The sequence below is a fragment of the Patiria miniata genome, unplaced genomic scaffold (assembly GCF_015706575.1).
Source record: "Patiria miniata isolate m_02_andy unplaced genomic scaffold, ASM1570657v1 HiC_scaffold_9, whole genome shotgun sequence".
NCBI lineage: Eukaryota > Metazoa > Echinodermata > Asteroidea > Valvatida > Asterinidae > Patiria > Patiria miniata.
Window position 1 is genome coordinate 18,134,543 of NW_024037076.1, and position 22,720 is coordinate 18,157,262.

The 22,720-nt window shown below is 40.3% G+C and overlaps 2 protein-coding genes across 4 annotated transcripts; one reads left to right on the forward strand and one right to left on the reverse strand.

Annotated features, from left to right (window-relative positions):
• Positions 1-129: 129 nt before the first annotated feature.
• LOC119720680 (nucleolar GTP-binding protein 1-like) lies at positions 130-12,141 on the reverse strand. Its single transcript, XM_038190472.1, has 14 exons — positions 12,025-12,141; positions 10,082-10,252; positions 9,834-9,937; positions 9,152-9,389; positions 7,950-8,192; positions 6,883-6,990; positions 6,540-6,629; positions 5,200-5,310; positions 4,498-4,800; positions 3,991-4,034; positions 3,308-3,395; positions 2,675-2,734; positions 1,884-2,015; positions 130-1,096 (listed from the first exon to the last, which is right to left on the reverse strand). The coding sequence occupies exons 1-14, from the start codon at positions 12,070-12,072 to the stop codon at positions 944-946; spliced, it is 1,893 nt and encodes a 630-aa protein (XP_038046400.1). The 5' UTR covers positions 12,073-12,141; the 3' UTR covers positions 130-943.
• A 38-nt stretch (positions 12,142-12,179) lies between these two features.
• On the forward strand, positions 12,180-21,447 carry LOC119720681 (chromobox protein homolog 1-like). 3 transcript variants are annotated; one of them, XM_038190476.1, is made up of 5 exons: positions 12,180-12,319; positions 13,401-13,626; positions 15,828-15,987; positions 17,217-17,401; positions 18,155-18,423. In XM_038190476.1, the coding sequence occupies exons 2-5, from the start codon at positions 13,427-13,429 to the stop codon at positions 18,363-18,365; spliced, it is 756 nt and encodes a 251-aa protein (XP_038046404.1). In that variant the 5' UTR covers positions 12,180-12,319; positions 13,401-13,426; the 3' UTR covers positions 18,366-18,423. The 3 variants fall into 3 exon arrangements, with proteins under 3 accessions (XP_038046404.1, XP_038046401.1, XP_038046403.1); XM_038190473.1 differs by having other exon boundaries at positions 12,207-12,323; positions 18,155-21,447; XM_038190475.1 differs by having other exon boundaries at positions 12,250-12,382.
• Positions 21,448-22,720: the final 1,273 nt, after the last annotated feature.

The window sequence follows — 22,720 nt, forward strand, 5'->3', positions numbered from 1 at the left end:
CTAAAAAATGGCACAAGGGAGAGCAACTCAAAGTTGAAAACAGCAAACAGTGATGCTGCATTTTCACAAGTAGTTCTGCTCATACTCAAAATAAAAACAAATAAAAAACCAAAACAGCACTGAAACATATTTGCATTTGATAATCTGTACTCGTCATTTATTATCAACAGTTCTGAAATAAAAGTGGATATAATATGAAAAGAATAGTATGGTCATAAAATACAATCGAAGCTGAAACGTATAATTCAACTAACTGGTATTAGTTAAACTGTTCTGCACACAGTGTTTAAAAATCCAAGGAAAAGTTTTCCCAGTTCCGTCATGAAGAGAGCATGAGGCTTTAACAGGCAAATGATTATTGAATGTGATCGTAAATACCTTGAATGTTTTTTTTTTCATAATTTAAATGTTTAGAAAATTACTGAACGATGGATAAGATGTCATCATGATGTCACTTCAAATTTAACATTGACAATTTTTATCATTTTTACGCTCTACTTTAAAGCTTGAACAGCTTTTTCGTGGCAGACGCCGAAAGGGGACAAAAATGGGGCATTGGAGGTTTTTGAGAATGGGGCAGAGGCAATTCTTAATAAAATAATAAATCCACTAAAGTTGATCTAAATTAAAAGACTTCTATGGCAGATTGAATAAATAATAGATGTGAGTAAAGCTGCTTTTCCCACATCCACTTTTTCAGCCAGTTTATTACATATTTAAATATTACGTATTTAGGAGTATTCTCAAGTATTGGCCTTACAACGCAATGAACTGAAAATGTGCATGTATAGTAAGGCTGCTTTACATTTAAGCAAACAATGCAAACATTGCTGCATTTTTTTTGGGGGGGGGGGTACAAATACAATTGGAATATGTGGAAACCGTAAGAGACAGAATTTTAAAAAAAAAATATGAGAGAATATCATGACGTTCAAACACAGTTTTAGCGTCTTCCCGTCGTTCCCATTTTTCTCTTGCCAGCAAACAGATGTTTGGGCATCTTGCTGGGTATCTTGCGATCCGCTTCGCCCTTCTTGGCCAACATGTTGCTCTTGCGCTGCACCACTTTCCTCATCTTCTCGACCTTGGTTTGTTGCTATGGGATACGAAGAAGAAAAAAGGAACATCAGTCAAAGCACAGGCATTTTTAACTGGGATGTAAGTCCTACAATTACAGGATTTCTGGGTTTTTTTGTTTTTTTAAACTAATTAGCACCTTTACTACACTGTATTTTTTTCCTGAGGAGTCTACAAAACCAAACAGTGCTTGAGTTGTTTAGGGCTGTGCAGGGAGTAACAGGCAGGGCGGTTTTGGGCAGTACGAAGACTTATGGGTTTATAAATTGTGGGGGACAGTTCTGGTGTTATACATCATATAGGTAATTCTATAGATTTGGGGTCCACTTTTTTGTAAATTCTGGACGCACTCCTTAATGCCTTTTTCCTCCCAAGAGTGATTTATGTAAAGCAAATTACCTATCCAAAAAAAATAAGAATAGTTTGAACAAATTTTTGATGATACTTAAGAGGGAAATTAAAAAGTCGAGAGGTAACAGAGACAGGAAAAATGTCACACATTGGACCCTAAATTCATAGAATGGCCCACATACCCTTTTTTTTTGGTAAACCTCAAATCTTCATCTAAAATGTCACTACCATGCACAGCATGTTGAAAAAAGTAGATTATTTTTTAAATAAGGTGACAACAACAGGTAACAGGGGATGAACAATGATGGAATAGCTTGTGAAATGAATTGGCATTGGATGACGTGTGATTTGTGAGTCTTCACAAAACTCAATGAAAAAAATCACCCACAAATGTCTAAATATTGCTTATTTTCAACAATTCCTTCGGAACACCCGAGTACATGTATATCTCTTACCGTCTGGTCCCGGACTCCCGACAGATCTCTCGGTGTGCGCATACTGCTGACAGATCGGCCCCGCGAGTCCGTGCGCTGCTTCTTGGGTGCCACCGGTGTTCTGCTGCGAGATCGAGCCCGTGTATAGTGACCCTAAAATATGCAAAATACAAACACAAAATAGTTGTACCAAGGCAAAGAAGTTTTTTCTCTCCCATACGAACAAGGTGTGGGATAGGAAACTATCTGGGATTAAAAAAGAAAAGCTCACCAAAGATGGTGGGAGGGGAGAGAGAATTTGTAGACTCCACAAACTTGTGTTTCGTTCCTTTTTTTTTATTACATTTTTTACATTTTTCAATGTATTGAGCAGTATCTGTCAATCACACATTCCAAGTAGTGGTATCCACTGGACATGTTCTTTGAAAGAGGAACCCAGTCCAGTAAAGTGATGGCACATAGATTCACCCTTTCAATGGCATGTACTTCACTAACAGGTAAATTCCAGATCCAACATATCTTCAGCACTCCAAAATAGCCAAGAATACCCTAAGCGCAGGATCTGAAATTTTTTTAACTGAAGTGTCAATTTGCTTTGACTTTGAAAGAAGAATTAGTTTCCTAAGTAGATGCTACCATCAACTTAGCCGACCACTAAAGTGTTACTGAATGGTGTTCTTTTCTACAGATATTCAACAAATTAGTCATTAGTTTCCTTTTAACAACATGAAATATCAAAAACTATCATCTGAAAAATTTGGTCCAAAACCCTGATAATTTGTGAGAAGCAAACTTTTCCCTTTTATATTTACCCCTTCCGCTGGCTCCACACCCAGCTCAGCCATCTCCTGCTCAAATCGCTTCCTCTTCACCTGGACAACACAACAAAGCAAAACTTTTATTCATAAAATACAAAGCTGGTCAGGTCAGCACCATCTACAGGGTTCCAAGCACTTAATGAACAAAAAAAATTCCCAGAGTTGTTCGCAATTTTTCCTTGAGAAATTTCCAAAATTCCATGAGAAATGTTTTCACTTTAACAAGGTTGCTGGGAAGTCAAGAGAAGGTTGCAGCAAAACAACTAAGATACTGATAATACACAGGCAACTTGTTGACAAGCGATGGTCTTTCTTAATAGCCATCCGTTCCTTACCATATGCAACAGAGACCCACATATGCCACACTGCATGAACCTTTCCCTTCTGGGTCACCGTCTAATTCCCCAAGTTTTCCCTGATTTTTTTGTCTTCCCAAATTCCCAGAGTTTTTTTTACTGCAAAAGTGGAACCTCATTTTCAATGTTTCCCTGACTTCCCGAGTGACCAGGAACCCTGTTTAGACAATAAATGTTAAAATGGCAATGCACAAATTGACCCCTCCTGCCCCCCCCCCCCAAAAAAAAACCCCAAAAAATATTTAATTGATAAACATGACCAGAGACATACCGGTTGGGCTGGTCGTGGCATATGGGGCTTGTTGATGCGTCGTTTCTCCTTGGATGCCTTCATGATCAGAATTTTCTTGTCACGAATCCTGGAATAAAAAAGATGTCCCAAAATATGTCAATAGATATAATTTCGAGAGTCCAGAGGATGGGACACATCACGTGCGCGTACTGGCTCGCAAAACCAATTTTATTCTGAATGTGCACAGAGCCATAGCGTCTTAGCCCGAGTATCCGGCATTGTCGGCAATGCGTTCAAATGTCTCTCCCAGTAGTCTCCCCCAACTCTCCATTTCTTACCGTTGAGGGGGTACGTGTGCATGAAGCCCCTTGAAATAATAATACAGCAACTACATAGTTTGTTGAGTTTCAATTACCAATGAAAATTCTATTGGTTTATTGCCTGAGCTAATTTATCCATGACATACGTAATAACAAGCTGGGATATATTCTTCTTGCAAAATCAATCGTTTTCAAGTCTAACATAACTAACAGTAGTGACAAACCTATACATTCATGTGACAGTGGATTTTAATATTTTTTTTTTTCAAGAATTTTCTTTTGAAAATATTGTTGAGCTCCAAAATCAGTCGGCTGTTAAGAACCAAAGACCATCTGTTAAGTCATCTTTTAATAAAAAGACTAACAAAATACAACACAAATATTCTTTGAGTCTCCACTTACTTTCTGGCTGTAGATCGTATCTGCTTCATATCCTCATCATCCGACTGTAAAAAAAAAAAACGAACAATTAAGAGCCATATTTTCAATCACAACATCTCCATTGAGACATTTCTTGAAGATTAAATAACAATTTCATCAAGAAATATAATGCGAAGTAAAATCAAAGAGCCAAATTTCATTTTTTTGTTTGAAAATTAATAGTAATAGTCATAATAATAATGTGGTGCTTACATAATGCTTCATACCAAAAAACTCAAAGCGCTTCACAACTATTACCCCTTGTTTGTCAGGCCATGAGACCATTTTTTTCTGCAGCAGCTCGAGATCAGCGCAATCTGGTCTCTACCTTCACAGGTTCCCATTTACACTCCTGGTTGGAGAGAGGCAATTTTGGTAAAGTTTATTGCCCGAGAACACCTGCACCATGTTCCCCATTAGGGTTCGAACCCAGTTACCACAGCACTTGAGTGGGACACCGTAACCAACAGATAACTTCACACCACTCACCGACACATCTTCGTCGTACATCCCCGCCTGTTCCCTCAACTCCTCCTCCCGTTCCAGTTCCTCCAGTTTAGCCTCGATATCCGGATCCACGTAGTCCGCGATGTTGTGCCCCATCCAGATCTCGGGGATGATGTCGTCCTTCTCGTCCTCGGCGACGTCCCACTCCTTCTGGAGATCCAGTATGTAGTCGTCCGCGGCCTCCAGCTCGTAGTCCCGGTACAGCTTGCGTTTGGGCTTGTCCACGTCCATGGCTTGCTTGCTGGAGCGATTGGCGATGGCTGCCGGTATGCATGGAGGCCTCGGCTGTGAAAAAAAAAAGGATTTTGAAATAATATTTGTGTCCAAAATTTAGTTTCAAATTTAAGGTTTTGCTCTTCACATAACACATCTTTATAAGCACTGTTTACTCAGGGCTATACCTGAGTTTGTGATATAAACTTTCATATTGTGTTTTTTTTTAATTCGTTGTGATGTTAATTTTGATATTGTTTTTTCCCTCGAACAACAAACCTTTATATGCATTGTACACTCAGTGCTGTTTGAGAACTGGTGGGACTCAAATTTAAGGCCTAACAAACCTAAATAGAAACAGTGCTGATATATCCCCAACCCCCTTTTTCGACAAATTTACCACTCGACCATCAGGCATTTCTTGAGAACTGCAATCTTTGTACACAACTGAAAAAAACTGCTGCTTTCTACCTTTGTGTCTCTCTGTGTTGGCATGGCGACTCGTAGGCGATTGAGGACCTCGTTGACTTTCTTGCCCTTCATTTTCATGTCGACTCGTTGAGCTAGGAGCCGGTCACAAGCCTGCCAAAAAAAACGGAAAATGTTTCATGTCAAAAAATAAATGCTGACTGAATATCATCAGAAAACAATCACAAGATATGACGATGATTGACTTTCTTTAATCACCAAATTTTTCGAAATTGACAAAACAAAACAATACACCCAATGCTGTCAAGTCTGTTCCCAATTTTGTGGATCAGTACAGAAAATGCAAGTCAGCGAATTAATAGGTAAAGCAGAAAATCTGCCGAGCACAAGTGATATAAGCAATATACATGGCATGGCATTCATGACTGGAAACTCTTATTTTGGTCGGCATTATTTACTGTGATTGCCACATTTCTGTGTTCAGCAGCTTTTCGAAGCTTACACCTTATATTCCTTTATCCCTGTGTGCTATGTGCCTTCAAGCCCAATCTGTTATCTTTAACATTTAAGAGCACAAGTCTACCTACAAATAAGACAATTCTCTATTAATGTTGTGCAGACCGGACCCGAAACCGAAACCGACCCAACCCAAACAGACTTCGGGTCAGGCCCGTTTGTCCATCATTTAAGTCGGGTCGGGTCAGTTGCAGTTTTGTGTTTGCGATTTTCGGGTCGGGTCGGGTCGGTTAAGCCATTTTGGAAAAACCTGAAATAAACTGAAATGTACCAAAAAAGAAAGGAAATTCACATAGTACATTATTTAGTGCAGAGTCACTGCACGCGGTGCAACTAATAATGGTTTGCGGTCTGTCTCGATCGGTCTATAACATGTACGCCCACCAGAAGTCACATTGTGAGTGCCACACGGCATGATTCAGTTACTGGAAGCCGACATTTTTTTACATGAAGCGGGTCAGTTCAGGCGCAAAAAGCGGACGCATTTGCCGAAGCCAGATACTCAGGGTTTTCTTTCGGGTCAGTTCAGGTTCGGGTCGGGTCAGTTTTCCTTGAATTGTTGTCAGGTCGGGTCGGTTTTAGGTAGTCCAGTTCTGTTTCGGTTTGGATTCGGTTTATAAAATAAATGTTCCGGGTAGGTTCGGCCTCGTCAAGCTGACCCGATGCACATCACTACTCTTTATCTTTAGAAACACACATATCCTACCTTTAGGGCCACACCCTATTAAAGGAATACACCTTATCTCCACGACTACTTCCTACCTTCACGATCAGATCCTTACTTTAGCACCACACCCTATGTTTCTGACCACACCCTACCTATAGGAATACACCTTAACTTCCTCCATTTTAGGCCATGCACTTACCTCTGTCTTGACCTCCATGACCCCTTCCTCCGTGACCGTACTCATGCTGATCAGGGGAATCCCGTCCTCTTGAAATTTTTCAAGCAGTACCTGGAAGGCCAAGAATATTGCCATTGCCAAGATATGTGTGAGAACAAAGTATGTTGTAGTGCAGTCTAAATAGGCATCCTATGGAACTTGGTAGTATTTCTTTTATAGGGGGTGGGGTGGGGCAAGGGATAGATAATTATATTAAGTGTACAGTTTACAACAAAGAAATATAATGTAGTCAATTCCACTTTTTATGGTACAATGTATTAATCATTTATCTTTTTATCATTAAACTTGAGTTCAGTCTACATACCTTTTTCTCCGGTGCCAGTTCATCAACTGTGACAATATCAGTCTTGTTGGCACAGACAATCAGTGGCTTATTGGAGAAAAGGGGGCGTATACTCTCAAACAGCTCCACCTGTCAATTAAAGATTGGCATGGTCACGTGATTAACATCCAGGCAAAATGGACACCTACGGCTGGCTACTCGACTATTAAGTGAGCTACTCAGCTTGATAACCTAAACTTCCCCGCAACTTTCAAATATCTTTTAAAATAGTCATTTTAGCAGCCACAGGGTTCCTGCTGCGGTAACAAATGCATACTGCCGAGACATAATTGGGAACAAATCTGGAAAGTTGGACGAGTTTAAGTTTGGACTGACTCAACGTACTACATGTACCACATGGACTCAGTTTGTGAATAGCAGATAGTGCTTCAGTATCACTCATGAGAAGACACACTGCGTACATGCACTAGTTCCCACGTGTATGGTACAAAAGAATATTTTCATTTTGACGGCACATGAACCAATGCTTTCTACACACGTTAAGATTAGTGGCATTGACCTGTATCATCTGTGAAGCTTTGCATGCACAGACGCATATTGAGGCAATGAGCACAGGAGTCCCTTGAAACTCTTTTTTTCCTAACCATTGAGGGAATACTTGTGGGTAGAGTCCACAACTCCAATGAGTGATGGCACATGGCAACATGGTAAGAAAAAAATCCAAAGTCTGACACGAGCCAATATGGCCCATCACGCCGGCGTTTATCTCCGGTTTCTATTCCCCCTGGATTGGATACCAGTCCATCGGAGATTACTCCCCAGCTAATGCTGCTACCTATTTATTCTCCTGAGAGGAGACTGGAAAGTGGAGTCAAGTGGCTTGCCCAAGGACACAACATATGACCATCAGCTGGATTCGAACCCCCGACCCTCTGATCATGAGTCTCGAACCTTAACCACTAGGCCACACTCCCCCTGGCAACATGGGGTACTCCTCAATCTATCTTTGTTTTGTTTTTTTATCAATGATCTGATGAGGGGGTACCTGTGTATAAAACCCACATGGCAGGCATTTCCATACACATTACCTGCTCTTCCACAGAGTGTCCACACTGCTCCGACACGTCCAGCACGTAGAGTATAGCCGCCCGTAGGTGAGCCAGCGCGGTGATGGCTTGCATCTCAATGGTGTTCCTGTCTTCCAATGGGTGATCCAGAACGCCTGGCGTGTCGACCACCTGCCAGCGCAGGTAGCGGTAGTCCATGTGGCCCACATAGAGGGACTTGGTGGTGAAGGCGTAGGGTTCTACTTCCACGTCGGCTCTTGTTACCTGGTGAAGTCAGTGAGAAATGACAATGGATGAGAGTTTGCTTGACGTAATTCTGACTGGATGGCTTATCCCAAGAGGTATATTTGACAAGTAAATGCCAATAAATGCCAGTTTTGTTACAGGAGTGCTTGTGATGGTCAAGACACAAGCTTTTCAAATAAATTGTGAAAACAAGTATTCCCTCGTTATTGTTCATCCTACTTCTTGCATTTGAGACCAGACTCATGAATTTTACTTGTGACTTACTTGTGTCTCTACTTTTAATGTACTTGTGATCTATCATAACTGAATGTACGTCGACTACAATACCTTTACGCACTAATAATAATAAATAATAATACTTTCTTATATAGCACCTTACGCTAAAAACAACCTCACATAGCAGTACATCCTTAAAAACCAAAGTACATCAAGACAATTTTAAACAATTTTTTAAAAACCCCATAGCATTGCAAATACATAACTAGAGGTATGTGTCTGTTCCATGAACAGAACATATGGCTTTCCGCAATTTAATTTTTTGGTAACGTTTACCGGTATGCTTCTTTTTTTTCCATCCATTTGCATTGATGTTGTTGGTTTTCATGTACAATTAACGCCATAAATATGGCGTTAATCAACAAAACCTGAAAATTTATATAAAATCACATGACGTTGTATTGACGTCACCTCAATTTTCAGAAAAAAACATAACACAATCTATAAACATACAAAAGTTTCAACGCAATCGGACTGTTAGTTCTCTTGATATAGGACTTTGATGACATCATGACAAGGGTACTTGTCCAAACCTGGACACAAAGATATATAATGATCCACCTAAAAAAGATGAGTTATTAAATACCCTTTAAAATCATTATTAGATGCATATTAGAACTGAGGAGCTTTCCAAGCAATTTCACCCTAGTTTATGATGGTCAGTCAAAAAAACTCTTTGGAAAGACAACAAAATTGTGTACCTTGTTCATGAAGCTGGATTTGCCAACGTTCGGGAAGCCACACAGCAGCAGGGTACGCGTGTTTGGATCGATGGAGGGCAGACGGGACAAATGTTGCCTGACCTGCTCCAGATACTGCAAGCTCTGATTCTGTCTCTTCATGATGGTGCACATGCGGCCCATCGCCGCACGCTTCAACTGCTTACAGCGGTACAGGGAGTCACCGTACTTCAGCAGGCGGACATAGTCTCTGGCAACGCTGAGGTAGTGAGGAAATAAATATATAAAAACAAATCAATAATTTTCAAATTAATAATACATGTACATGTCACATTTCGATGCGTTAGTGCAACAAGGTTGTAACTCGATTCTGCAACGAAGTCGTATCTCGTGCGAATACGCTCCGTGCAACAACAACGTATCTTGATGTCCATTGATTTGTGTGTACATCCGGGTTATTTTAAGCGAGATAGGACCTTTGACATCCTAAAACTCGCGTTTCGCGTAAATGCCATTTTAGGAGATACAACCTCGTTGGACAGACACGACGATTTGTAGTTTCTCAAATGCATTTATTGATAAATTATTATTTCTTTCTTTTTCCCCTGTTTTATAAATTCCCATACACTATGATCATAACAACACACACTGCCAGTGTATCGTTTTTTTAAAGAGGGAAAAGAAATCATCAGGAATTTATTACTTGTCAATGAGATGCCGTGCTGTGTTGATCTGTCCCAGAGCCAACTTGTAATGATCCTTGTCATACAGAACATTCATGAGATCTGCATAAAATGGATGAACGTCCTGCACAAAAAATGAGTAAGAATTAATATACAATTGTGTCACTGGTATCACAGCAACACTGGTAATTCATAGACCAACTTGCATAACTGACCAACTAACAATATCATTATCAATAAAATTATGAAATTAAAATTCGAAACCAACCTCCAATTTCGGGAAGTCGTTGATGATTTGACTGAGTTTATCATGGTAGTTCTGCTGTGTGTATTTGACCTTGCGCATGTAGAACTGACGGATCCGGCTGATCTTGTAGTGTTTATGGACGACCGTTGGAGTCTTGCGTTGTGTCTTGGACAACACTATGTCAATGAAATCCTGTTGGGTGAAATTATTCCACAAAAAACGAGTTAGTGTTACAATGTACATGTAGGTCTGTATTTAGTAATCAACCCTAGCAAGTACTATATTCATGTGGGTAATGTTTTAGGGGTAAAATCTGATGGTTTTGGAGGGCGATGAGTATGTGATGATTTATTTGGAGTCCTTTGGAAGGTTCTCACTTGGACTCTACCACTGCCAAATCATGACCAAATAAAAAAAAAGCAGACTTGTATTCAAATCACCAAACATCGAGTGGCATCAGGAAACTGTATTTAACCCTCTCCTGAGTTCGAGTCATGCAGGTCGAGTCCAAGTCCGTGTCACAAGTCTCAAAGGTTGAGTCTGAGTTGCGGTACTCCTAAAACCTCAGTGTAAATGTTTCCATTTTTTCACAGTGTTTTTCTAATTTAATGAACTGGAAATACATGTGTAACATGTCAATAAACAAACCATGGGATAAGCCATTGAAGTGGACTGATCTACACAACCTGTATTAGGCCTTGTCCTTTATTTTCAAAAATTAACATTATAAAATGAAATTGCACAAATTAATTGAAGGGTTCATTTTTGCATACTCAACATGCTCAATTGCCATCATGGCCAAACAATTGTTCTGATCTACATGTACATATGCGTGGAAGTTTTGCCACTCTGCCACTTCAAATTTAGGACTTCGTGTACAATTGTTTATCTTAAAAATCACGTGCAACTGCAAGCGCAAGGCTTTTAAAATTATCTATGTCAGGGTTTCGGGGCCGGGGGAAAGAATGTTGCAACCTGAAGCCCCTTTTTTCTTCATATATCATGTCAATAAAGGTCAGTCACTGCAAAAATGTTGAAAAAACATGAATCCGGGACTGAGAAACATTTCCAATTTTGGTAGGAAATGACTCTCCATAGACTTTGTACACAAGTCGTCACCGTTTTCACGAAGAGGCGAATTTAGTATTTCACTGTCTGAACAAACATTCGAGATAATCACATTTAAAGTTGGTCCTTTTTCATTTGACAATTTGAAACTTAAAGATGCATAAAATATGCAAGATTTAGGTATCAGAGGAAAGAAGAGCTTCTAATCTTCCTAAATGTAGCAAACTTTAAGAAAAATAGGTGATTAGTTTTGCAGAATTAATCAATTAAGACCAATTAGCAAATTCGCCCCCTTCGTGAAACGCTAAAGTGACTACGCGCAGATTTCGCCCTTCTTCTGCGGTCTGAGTCAATGCATTTTTTGTACAGTACGCGCAGATTCTGCCCCACTGCGCATGCGCCTTGAAATTCGCCCCTTCGTGAAAACGTTTTATTGCACGCGCATGGAATTCACCCCTTCGTGATATACGCGCCTTTGTATTACAATGTATTTATTTACTGAAAATTTATTAATACCATAGAGTGCGGAAATTCGCCTCTTCGTGAAAACGCAAAACGGCACTTTTGGCAAATTCGCCCATTCGTTAATTAGGTTAATTAAGATTTTAATTAATCTTTTGAAAGTGTAGCCTCACCAGGTTGTAGATATTGATATATTTATTCAGTTTCACCAAAAAAACAAATTTCGAAAAACAGACGATTTTCATGAAATTCGCCCCTTCGTGAAAACGGTGACGAAGTGCTGAAGAAGTGCTGAAGAAGTGGCGTCAGGCATGTCAGGATCATGATGACATGAGGATCGAACATTCCCCCATTCTTTCCAAATCAACTTTAAGTTTTACTCATAATCCTCTTAATTTATAACCTGGAAGTTATGACAAAAGTTCAATAATTACCTTTGCCGTCGGAACGACGGTAATTTTCTTGAAATTGTACATCGACATCTTGAAATAATCAGGATTTCAAAGCCACAACCGCTAGCACTTCTAAATCTATCTTGCAATGCCTGTGCACATGTAGTGTACTTTAATGTGCACGTGGATTGCGACACGATTTGCATAATCCAATGCATTTTCTTTCAAGTGTCGTGAGAGGGCGCTAGGCAGTTCAATTATTTCTCTCACTGTCTCTTTTTCCCGCCTTAGCCTTGCATGCAGTGAAGTGTGTGACGGAAGGCAGAAACTGTTTGAAGTGCGTGAGTAATTACTTTTCCTGGAAAAACAATTTCATGCTTTACCTGAGGCTGTATCTGAGGTGATTTTGTTTCCATTTAATGTTGGAATTTCTGGAGATATCTGTCAGTTCTAATGGTTATTTTTGAGAGGAAATGTTGACAAAGTTTCGACCATGTGTTCCGATTGCATGTCATGGTGGTTGTTTTTAAACAACGTGGTGGTCGCCATTTTGAAAAATTACCAGTGTGAAATGTGGGCTTACCGGGCTTTCATACGCCTGTACATTGAAGGATATTATATGTTGTTAATGCAGCTAATACCATGTAACCAATTACATTGAAAGGTAGAAACAACATATAGGCATGAGGTTCTGAGCTATGACTATATGAGAGGTGTAATTGTTTTTTGTTTGACAAAATCAGACGAGAATTTATTTATATTTATTAATATCACTGACAAAACACTGATTTTAGTCCCATAAATGTGACTGAAATACTGGACTTACTACCTTCGTATATCAGTCACAGAGCCACGTATGGCCTGTGAGCCGAGCGTCCCGTTGCTAGGGGAGCCGAAAATTAATTAAAGATCGAAATTATTTTGTCAGCAGAAAATCAACCCAGCTACTAGTATGACTGCTAAATAGCACAAAATCATTAAATTCGGTACCTTCGGAGGTCTAGTTATCCAAAAATCATGGTAATTCGTCAAAGAATGCAGACGGTTTTGAGCAAGCATGGCATCGCTGATATGTTTCCCGGCCACCCTAATAATACTTAATAGTCAAGACAAGAGGCCAAAGGGGTCAGGCAACTTTTGTAAAACGCACCACGGCTGTTACCCGTCATTCCAAAATCTTTGAAGCCCTCTGCAGTGAAGTGCGCCCTCTTGTGTGCACTCTTCATCCGCAGTCGCGTATTGCATCTGGGCACTTCACAGAGCGCCAAAGATTTTGGAATGACAAGCAACAGCCGCGGTGCGCTTTGCCGAAGTTGACGCACGCTCAGTAGATGATTAAAGCTTGGAAATGAACTTTTCAATTTCAAGCCCAGTTTCATATGCCTAATGTGCATTTTTATTTTTTGTGTTTGTGTTAGTGACATAAATTGCCACAAATACAAATATGGGAAGAGGCAACCCAAAGAGTAAAAGTTCAAAGAGGCCTGAGGATTCCCAGAAGGCTCAGAAGGAGGAAGACGATCCAATGAGAAGCGAGGAAGACGAAGAAGAAGAAGAGGAAGAATATCAGGTGGAGAAAGTCCTCAACAAGAGGGTGAAAGGAGGCCAGGTGGAGTACCTCCTCAAATGGAAGGGATACCCAGAGTAAGTGGCTGCCCAAAGCTGGCCTAGGGTCGACCTGAGATTTGCTTGCTCCACAACGGTACCCTCGGCATCAACCACAGAAGTCACGCTTAGATCACAAAACTGAGAAATTCTGTAATTATCTTGGAACAAGCGGCATCTCGACCACAATGATCGCAACCATGCTCATGTCGCCAACAATGATTCACAATAAGATTATATAATCCGGATGTGAGCACGATGTTGTATGCTCACACAGGTCGACTGCCATTGATTCTCGTCCTCAGGAAGTCACATTGCAGTTGAAAAAGTTGAAATTGTTCCACTCTTGCTACTTTTTTTAGTGTCGACTGATGCCGATTGTTTTAATATCGTCACAATTACACTCGGGTCACAGAAAATTGGCGGCTGATTGGTTCCTGATGGCTGTAGCTCATATGAATCTGCTGTCATTCATATGCTCAGATGCAGCTTGATCCTGAAAAGCCATCCCGACTGTTCTTTGTCGTCCCAAGGTCAACCTGAGGACGGCTTTAGGGCCTTTTTACACACAGGCACAGTAATGGAAAATACAGTGGACACAAAATGCGACATATCAGGCAGTAGTGAACACAGGGATGCAAGTCCTTCTGCATTTGCCTGATTTTAGGTGTTTTTTTTTCAAATGGTAAAGAACAATGGCACCACACTTGTGTGTAAACTTTTCTGTTACACCTCAAATTTCAGGCAAAAATGTCAGAGTCCACTTGATCACTGTGAACATTTGCATATGAGTGGAAAACTGCGATATGTTAATTCATTCAAATGCAAATTAGCTTGTAATGACCTACTGTAAAGTCAACTCTGTCTTCAGGGGCCCAAATTCATGGCAGTACTTAAAAGCAGAAAAGATGTGTTAGTTATAGCAGCAAAATTATGCTAAACTTTAGGCATTGATGGCGAATTACTGTCGTGTCATTGTCTTGACCCTAACTCCCTAGGCATTTTTGCTAGGATGCAACCTCAATCCTGTGAAATCCTCCAACTGCCTCCATGTACAGATTGCATAAAGTTATTCTCCAAAATCATCCATTATTTCTTGAATAAGGTCCTTGGAGGGGTGACCACTGCCTCAGTCCTGCAAATTCCTCTGGCAATCACTGTCTATCATGTCAATATGTTGAGGCAGAGCCAGTGACATCCTGGAGCAGTGCGGGGGATTTCAAGTATAATGTAGGCCTAAATCTGTGCACGACTGAGCATAAACAACACAAGGTCCGGCCCAAGACCTTGACACAGTGCATCCTCCAAAAACCAGCCGCACACTTTGCCATATAACCTCAATCCTGCGAGCAAATTCTGCTGCAGGAGTAAGCATGGTCTGTGCACACTAGTCTTTTAAGTGGACGGGATTGATACCACAATAACAATTTGAGAATTGTGGGAAAATGTGAGGATTTTGTCAATTCATCTCATGATTAGATTCAAACTCAAGTCAACATTAACCCTTACTCTCTGAGGGTAGTTTACTGCATGTCAGTTGGTTATGCCAATGCCCTCCAGCTGCAGTTATTTGGCAGATAACAAGTCTTAACAGTGAAGGCTCCAATTGGCAGGAGTTGGAGGCCCTGGAGGGTGCCTGATACTGACCAGCTGGGGGCACTCACTTTGTTATCAGAGGACTCTCATTGTTCTCTGTGGCATGTATTGGAGTGCCTGTCCAGTTACCCTTGAAATGACATGGCAGATATTGGAGGGCCATGCAAAAAACATAGGAGATTTTCTTGAGGCACAATTGGCATGCGTTGGAGGGTCAAGTAGGGTAAGGGTTAATGCAGCTTCTTGATCAGCTGGCCCTTTAAAAAAAAAAATGTGTTTAGGTATTATTTCTGTTTAGTAAATCAAACTCCAACAGCAAGAGAAGGTCCAACACACTTTATTGCGCACCCTTCTTATCAGGGAAATGTTAAACAGAAATTGGCTGCTACTGTGTATTTTCCCTATTAAAAAGTAGAGTTTCTCATATTTTTGGTAAAGATGTTGAAATTTCAAAAATGAAATCTTCATCAATGCAGTGATGGCACTTTTGCTGAGAGCACTGTCAGAGTAAAGGGTTCTCAGTTACATTCCTGGCAACAATTATTTTAACAACTCTCCAATAAAACAGAGAATGGAAACTTCTCGGATATCTTCCGTTCTCAACACGTTCTTTGTCCTAAAACAAACTTTGGTATCTTTTGCAGCGAGCAAAACACGTGGGAACCGGAGACAAATCTGGACTGTCCTGAGCTCATCCAGATGTACAATGACTCGGTGAAGCAACTCACGCAAAGTAAACGGAAACTCACAGTGAACGGAGGGGATGGTGACTCGGCCAAGAAAAAGCCAAAGAAAGTTGTAGAGGTTAGTGCTATGTCTTGATCTTAGGCTGCATTCATAGTGAATGGGACGAAGCCTATATTTGTGGTTTTCAGTTGATTTCGATTACAAAATACCAACTCTGCCATGCTCTAGGGTCTGCGTATAGGTTGTTCTCATGAAACGCCGGTATGTGTTTATTCTATAAACGGTGTACATGTACATTTCATGCGCGGTGTGACTGAGCTCACAGTTGAAGTTGAGTCCATCGTAAGTCCATCACAAGAACTACAGTCTCAAGTCAAGTCGCCAGCTATTCAAATGAACTGCGGCGCAGGCATTCCTTTGTATTGCTCATGAATCACTTGTGACTGGACTTAAGCAAGAACTCGCGATTTATTTTCTGCCAGAGTTAACTTGTGATGGACTCAACTACAGCACAGACTTGGCTGTCTCTATGGTTCGCGTATCAGTCATGACTCGAGTAAATAATGGATCACAAGTCCGCTCAAACTCAATCGCAAGCAATTCTCATGTTCGGTCACAAGTAGCATAAGTAAGCAAAAACAAATGGATGCTTTATCAGAGTCCATTGAGCTTGTGAGTAGACTTGGGTCTGGATGACTTGTGATAGACTTGAGATGGACTTGTGATGCATCACAAGAACCTTGACTGCCAAACAGCAATTTAGCCGTGCAAGCCTTGTCTCTCTTAGATAATTTTTGTGAGACAGTGAGCACACTTGCTACATTTTCTATGGCATGTGTGGTCTCCCTACATTCCATCTCAACAGTTTCAAAGAGAGCAGTACTGCGTATGCATGACAGACACTTGATTGTCATGCGCCCAAGCCACGGGTAAATACAAGTCCAAATAAAAAAATGTTGCACCCACGTCTTGCGTTACATGTATGCACTAACATGGCAAGCCCTACACAATGGAGCTTTTTAGTGAGGGTCGTACTAACTACCGTCAACTGCCACTTGTCAAAATGACAAGCCTGCTCAGTGTAGCAAGATCAATCAGGTCACAAATCTCATTTGGCAGCCAGTCTATTTTGGCTCGTTATTGTGGTGCTGTGCCGCTTTCTTTAGTGTGTTCTAAAGGAGCTGACAGTGAGTTGACGGCAAGTTGACAGTAATTGTGGCACTTGACATCAACTATTGTGACCAGTGTGTGTTCACAAAGTGGCCTTCACCTTTCCAAACACGGCCTCCTCCATTCTGCCGTTTCATGTTTTGTGGGTTTTTTTTACCTACCATTTCATCTCCCAGATATCAGCCAAATCCAATGAAATCGGTGGTAGCACTAGGATGGTCAGGATGGCGACAGATGTTAATCGTGCACCAAAGAGTATGCAGACTCCGACCGAGCCTGAGGGATTTGAGAGAAAACTGGACCCGGAAAAGATCCTTGGAGCCACAGAGAAAGACGGAGATCTTATTTTCTTAATGAAATGGTAAGGCAAAAAAAATGGCAGTGTTAATGCTAGTGAGGAACACATGATCTGCTCTGATTGATGGAACTGTACAACGCCAGTATTTACTTTTCTCTGGCTCCCGGTCTGTACATTATCTATATTGATTGTGGGGTAAGAACAAGCCTACCCCACGAGAATAAAATTATTGTCTGGCAGCCAATAATTTGAAATTGTAAATTCATAAATACCTGAGACAGTTTACCAGTTGCTATATTTGTCAATAGCCTGTCACGTGGGTGGTTTTAATTGGATGATTGATTCTTCAAAGTTTGTAGGGTTTGAAGTTCGGGGGGGGGGGGGGGAGAGATAATCCAGTTCGGTATTTCAGTGACCTGAGGTCATTCGGGATAACATCGCTGACGTGATGTTATACGATGTTACGCGCACGCCCATCTGCTGGTAATTTACACGCAAGCGTCATGCGCCCGCATTCATGCGCCTTCACAACTTTTGATTATCCCGAATGACACGTGACCCATATCATTGTGCACATGCGCTTTTGAAATACCGAACTGGCTTATTAAAAAGCAAATAGTTTTACATCGTTTTTAATTAAAAACCGTTTTTAGGGAAAAACACATGGCGGAATAAAGAGACTAAAAAATTGCAGTAAAATCTTGTTTGCTTGGAAACTAATCTTTGGGACGAAACTCGAAAAAAGCATGGAGGACACAACTTTAAAATACACCAAATTTAGATGGATCATTGATTCTTTTTGTCCGTTGTTTTCAGGAAATCCAGCGATCGAGCCGACCTAGTCCGAGCCAAGGAAGCCAATGTCAAATGCCCTCAGGTTGTCATCTCATTCTACGAGGAGAGACTGACCTGGCACACGGAAAACAAAGATGACGACGGAGGCACCTGTCAACTGGAACAAAAGCTTGAGCAAAAATCTAGTCAACAGGAACCAAATCGCGAGCATAAATCCGAAAAGTCATTGTGAGTCCACCCCTCCCTCCCTCTTCCCTACCCCGCCCTGCCCCGTCATTTCCCCATGACACTTCAAATGTTTTTGAAAAACACCTGTATTCCAAAAATTTTCTCCAGAGTTTGTTTTCCACCAAAAGAAAGAGAAAAAAACATCCAAAGATAATGAAAACTGGGCTCATAGATGCATGTGCACAGAAGATATTTCTTCTTTACGGAAGTTTTTACCGTATTAAGACGGTGTGTATGAGGGTGAACATTTTTCCATCTACAGTTTGGAGTGAGGTTTGAATGTTTGATTCTGGAACAAAAAAAACAACGTTCAAGTCAAAAAGTTCAATTTATCTTCATGTTACTTCATGTTAATAAGCGAAGAGTTAAAAAGGGAAGTGCTTTCGTAAAAGAAAATTTTTTAGTAGATTACACTGTCCACTTCAGCCCTCTGTGGGAAATTCTGAGAGACACGAAATATTGAAAACTAAGAAATTGTCTGAAACTTCTGGTGTAGGTAAAACGAAAGAGCGAGTCGGTGAATCGCAAAGGAAAGTATTGAACTATTATGTCGGAAACAACCACATGTAAATCATGGAAGAATGTGTTTTTACGTCATTTATGTACTATTTTTTTTTGAACTGTTTGTGTTAGCATTTTTAAAACAATAGACATCACTGTATGTTATTCCTTTTTTTGTCTCCGTGCATGTTCATGTAGATTTTGGTTTGTTTTTTTGTTTTTCAGTGTGATTAATTCAGAATTCATGTAGGTGTTTCTGAGTGAGACGATCTCATGAAGATACCTGTCGGAAGACCTCAAATAAGTCCCCTTTTTCTGCGAGTGTATAAAAAAAATCTAGAATTGCGACAGCATTTGTAAATATACTGTACATAAACATGTTAGGACTATTGTTGTCGATGTTTGTCCGCCCTCTTAACTCTAGGTTGGTCTTGAAACACCCTCCCCCCACACCTGCCAAGCCCCGCCCCTCACCTTCTAATCCCCCCCCCATTCCCCCCCCCCCCCCCCCCACCTGCTTAAAGAGGCAAGTCTCACCTTCCATTTGCCTCACGTTTATGCTTCTTTAAAAACCAGGTAGTTCTGAACCAAACCATTCAAAAAAACTAAAACTAATACCCAGATCAGTTCTCATGGTTAAAAAATGGTTTTGAAATTTTTAATAATTACATTTTGGCTAACCTGGTTTTGAGAGTTGAAAACTGTTGCCTCATAAACCAGTTCCAAGTCGATGAAATAATGCAACTTTGTTAAAGGATACTGCAGGTTAGAATAAATATGACAAACAGAAATTTAAACTTTGTCTGGAAAAAAACATTTGTCATTATGTCAATGGGATGGGAGCATGTCCATTTTGGGTGTAATTACAGAGGTGCATCATTTACTAATTGAATTTCAGGAAGTCCTTTTATTTTCAGACAATTTGAATGCCCTAAATGTTTCTAATTGTTTTATAATTTCCGGCCATTTTGGACAGTCCTTTTGCCAGTGGCACACAGCAATGGTTGGCTGTATTCTTTTCGACAAGAGACAATTTTAAAATGAATGTTATTGTCCTGTCCGTTAAAAACTTAATTAAAGCTGTTGTTTTTATCGCTTTGTATAAATTAATTATCCATATCGAAACTGATATTTTTTGTCCAGTTTTGATTTGCCAGTTGCTTTGAGGTTCAGTAGATACTAGGCATCTGCATGTAGTTAACTTAGTTTAAAGAGAAAAAATAACTTTAATCTTGCAAGTAATTCATATAGTGTGACTGACTGTCAGATGACATTCAATGACAACAAGTTTCTGCATGTGTATGTACACTGTGCATTCACAAATACAACAAACACAACAGGTACAGTGAGGTAATGAACTTTGTGTAAAGCTCTGTCACAAAGTAAGTTCCACAAATATCCACACACAAAAAGTGGGTTCCAGCATGTAGCATCTGAAATGGCATATGACACGGACTGTTTCTTGTGCCCTCGGACATCATAACTGCTTAACCATAAGACATAGCATTCAACCATTTCTACCCAGTTTCGGCACGTGTCTGCACAAGCCTGATATGTTTTTATACTCACTGGCGACCATATAATGCGATCTTTTGATTGCAAACGCGGTTGGGACAGTTAAAGTATCCAGACTTGAAAAGTGGTTGCCTTAAAAACAATCGGGCTGAAAAGTAAATTGCAGACATTCACATTGTTGTTTTTCATTATTATAACAAGAAACCTCTTAACACTATCAATTTTTTGTAAGATTACCTAATGTATGTACAATTTGTGTACATGCACATTGCTTAACATGCTTAATGGAGAAACCAGACTGGCTTTAAACCTTGACAGTTATTGAGCTTGTTACTGAGATTGCATGATCCTTGTCCAAGATTTGTATTTGATGCCCGTATCTCTCTTCTGTTTTTTCATCTTTTCTTTTTCCTTTTTTTTTTCAGTGGAAATTTTCTTGCTAGCCACACATTCAGGATGCTTGCTGGGGTTTCATTATGTGTATTTTCAACAGGTGTTTTTTTTTTCTTCAAATTTCTGGCATATAATTCACTTTTGGTTTGAAATTATTACATGTAAGTAGATCTGAACTTGCGTCTTTTACAGTAGCAAAATAAAGTTGGGCCCAAATTTGGATGAGTACATGTGCCTGTAGTCTTGTTTCCAGACACACTTGTATTTTTACTCTGTGGACGTGCCGAACATTGCAAACGTTCTCCTTGCAGCAGTTGATATATGTGGGGGGGAAATGGACTCTTGATGTCTGGAACCAAGTCTAAGGTACACATACAATTGGACCATGATTGCATGTTCACTGAAACTATGAATTGAACATATCGGTGTTTTAATTTGGGGGGAAAAGGCAACCTTTCAAAAACATTCAATAGTTTCTCTGTGAAATGCCATTTACTTGTGTTGAGGTTACGGTACATGTACAAAGGATTACTGTCTGAGAATAATTACAACATTTCCTAATTTAAAATAAAACATTGTTAAAAACATAAAAGAAATTTGAATTTTTATCCATTGCCAAACCGGGCACTATTTTAGTTACAATAAAAGCATTTTGTATGTGTATTTGTATGTACAAATGTTGTGATTGCTTTAGAGTGTCATTTTATTCTTGGTACGGTTTCCAGTTCTTTCCCTCAAAATTGAATTCAACAGGGCTGAGATTGGGTCGCCAAGGGTTCCATAGCAGTGTAGGATCCATGGTATATGTTTGTATTTGCCCAAAGGCAGCCCTTACAATACCAATTTCTTTTGTTCCATACTTTTATAGGTAAAAACACCTAAAACCTCTGTAAGTTCATGGTACAAACTCTGTAACCTCTGTAAATTCACGGTACAAACACGGTAAAACCTCTGTAAATTCAAATTTGAAAAGGGTTCTTTAACCAGTTCACGCCAGGATTATTTTTACAAGAACGGAACGAGGCGCGGGATTACTTTTTACTCGACCTCAAGCCAGAGGGGTTGAAGCCATCACCCTCTGGCAGCACACTCATATTCCCAGCCTCGCTCGCTGCGAGCACGTCGCTGACAGATATTTCTGGCCATGCTCGTTGCGTGTTTATCCGTCATTTGTTCCGAATACTGCAAAACATTTGCGTGTAAACACGGCCTCCGGCGTGAACTGGTTAAAATTCCTGGAACAAAAAAATGTCACAAAAAATACAGGAATGAGGAGAAATCTTGACAATTCTCCCCCAGATCCACACAACACGTGGTCGGAAAGAATTATTATTTTCTTATTTTTTTCGGGAAGGGGGGGGGGGGGGGGCAGCTACGTTCCTCAATCATATCTATTCCACTGGTTTGGGCTCCGTGCGCCAACAAAAAGGGTGCGTTTTTACCACTTTTGAGAGCCCTGTGGACAGGACACACAGCGTGTGCGTACTGTACTGTACTGGTTCGCGTGCAAAGTAGGCACGACTTCCTGAATGTGCCAAAGCTATTAGCCACGGCATCTTTGCATGAGTGTAGGGCCTTGTTGGCTCGCGTATACGTTCAAATTGAACTTGCAATTGTCTACCAAACTAATCCCCGCCCCCAATAACTTTTGATCATTCGAAATACCCAGTGGATGGACCTGGAACCAGTCTAGGTCTCCCCCAACTCTCCTTTTCCGGCTGTTGAAGGAGTACTTGTGCGTGGAGCTCATAACTAAGACTTGTTGAAGTTTTCACTCGACTTTTTTCCCTTGCAGTTTTCCAAGTTGCAGATGAGAGTATAACATTAAAATTGGCTTATTTTGAAAAGTGTAACAAAATTTTACCTCTGCCCAGTTCTGATGTGGCAAAAACAATCACAAATGTTACCTTGTTTTATGAGAAAGCTTGGCAACGAGTGACAAAAAAAAGA

Excerpts from the sequence above, each read along its gene's own strand:
- LOC119720680 (XM_038190472.1), bottom strand. The coding sequence starts at position 12,072 with ATGTCGATGTACAATTTCAAGAAAATTACCGTCGTTCCGACGGCAAAG. Across the intron at positions 5,311-6,539 it reads TCATGGAGGTCAAGACAGAG|GCTTGTGACCGGCTCCTAGC; the intron begins GTAAGTGCATGG and ends TTTTTTTGGCAG. Across the intron at positions 2,735-3,307 it reads TGCCACGACCAGCCCAACCG|GTGAAGAGGAAGCGATTTGA; the intron begins GTATGTCTCTGG and ends TGTGTTGTCCAG.
- LOC119720681 (XM_038190476.1), top strand. The coding sequence starts at position 13,427 with ATGGGAAGAGGCAACCCAAAGAGTAAAAGTTCAAAGAGGCCTGAGGAT. Across the intron at positions 13,627-15,827 it reads AAATGGAAGGGATACCCAGA|CGAGCAAAACACGTGGGAAC; the intron begins GTAAGTGGCTGC and ends TATCTTTTGCAG. Across the intron at positions 15,988-17,216 it reads AGCCAAAGAAAGTTGTAGAG|ATATCAGCCAAATCCAATGA; the intron begins GTTAGTGCTATG and ends TTCATCTCCCAG.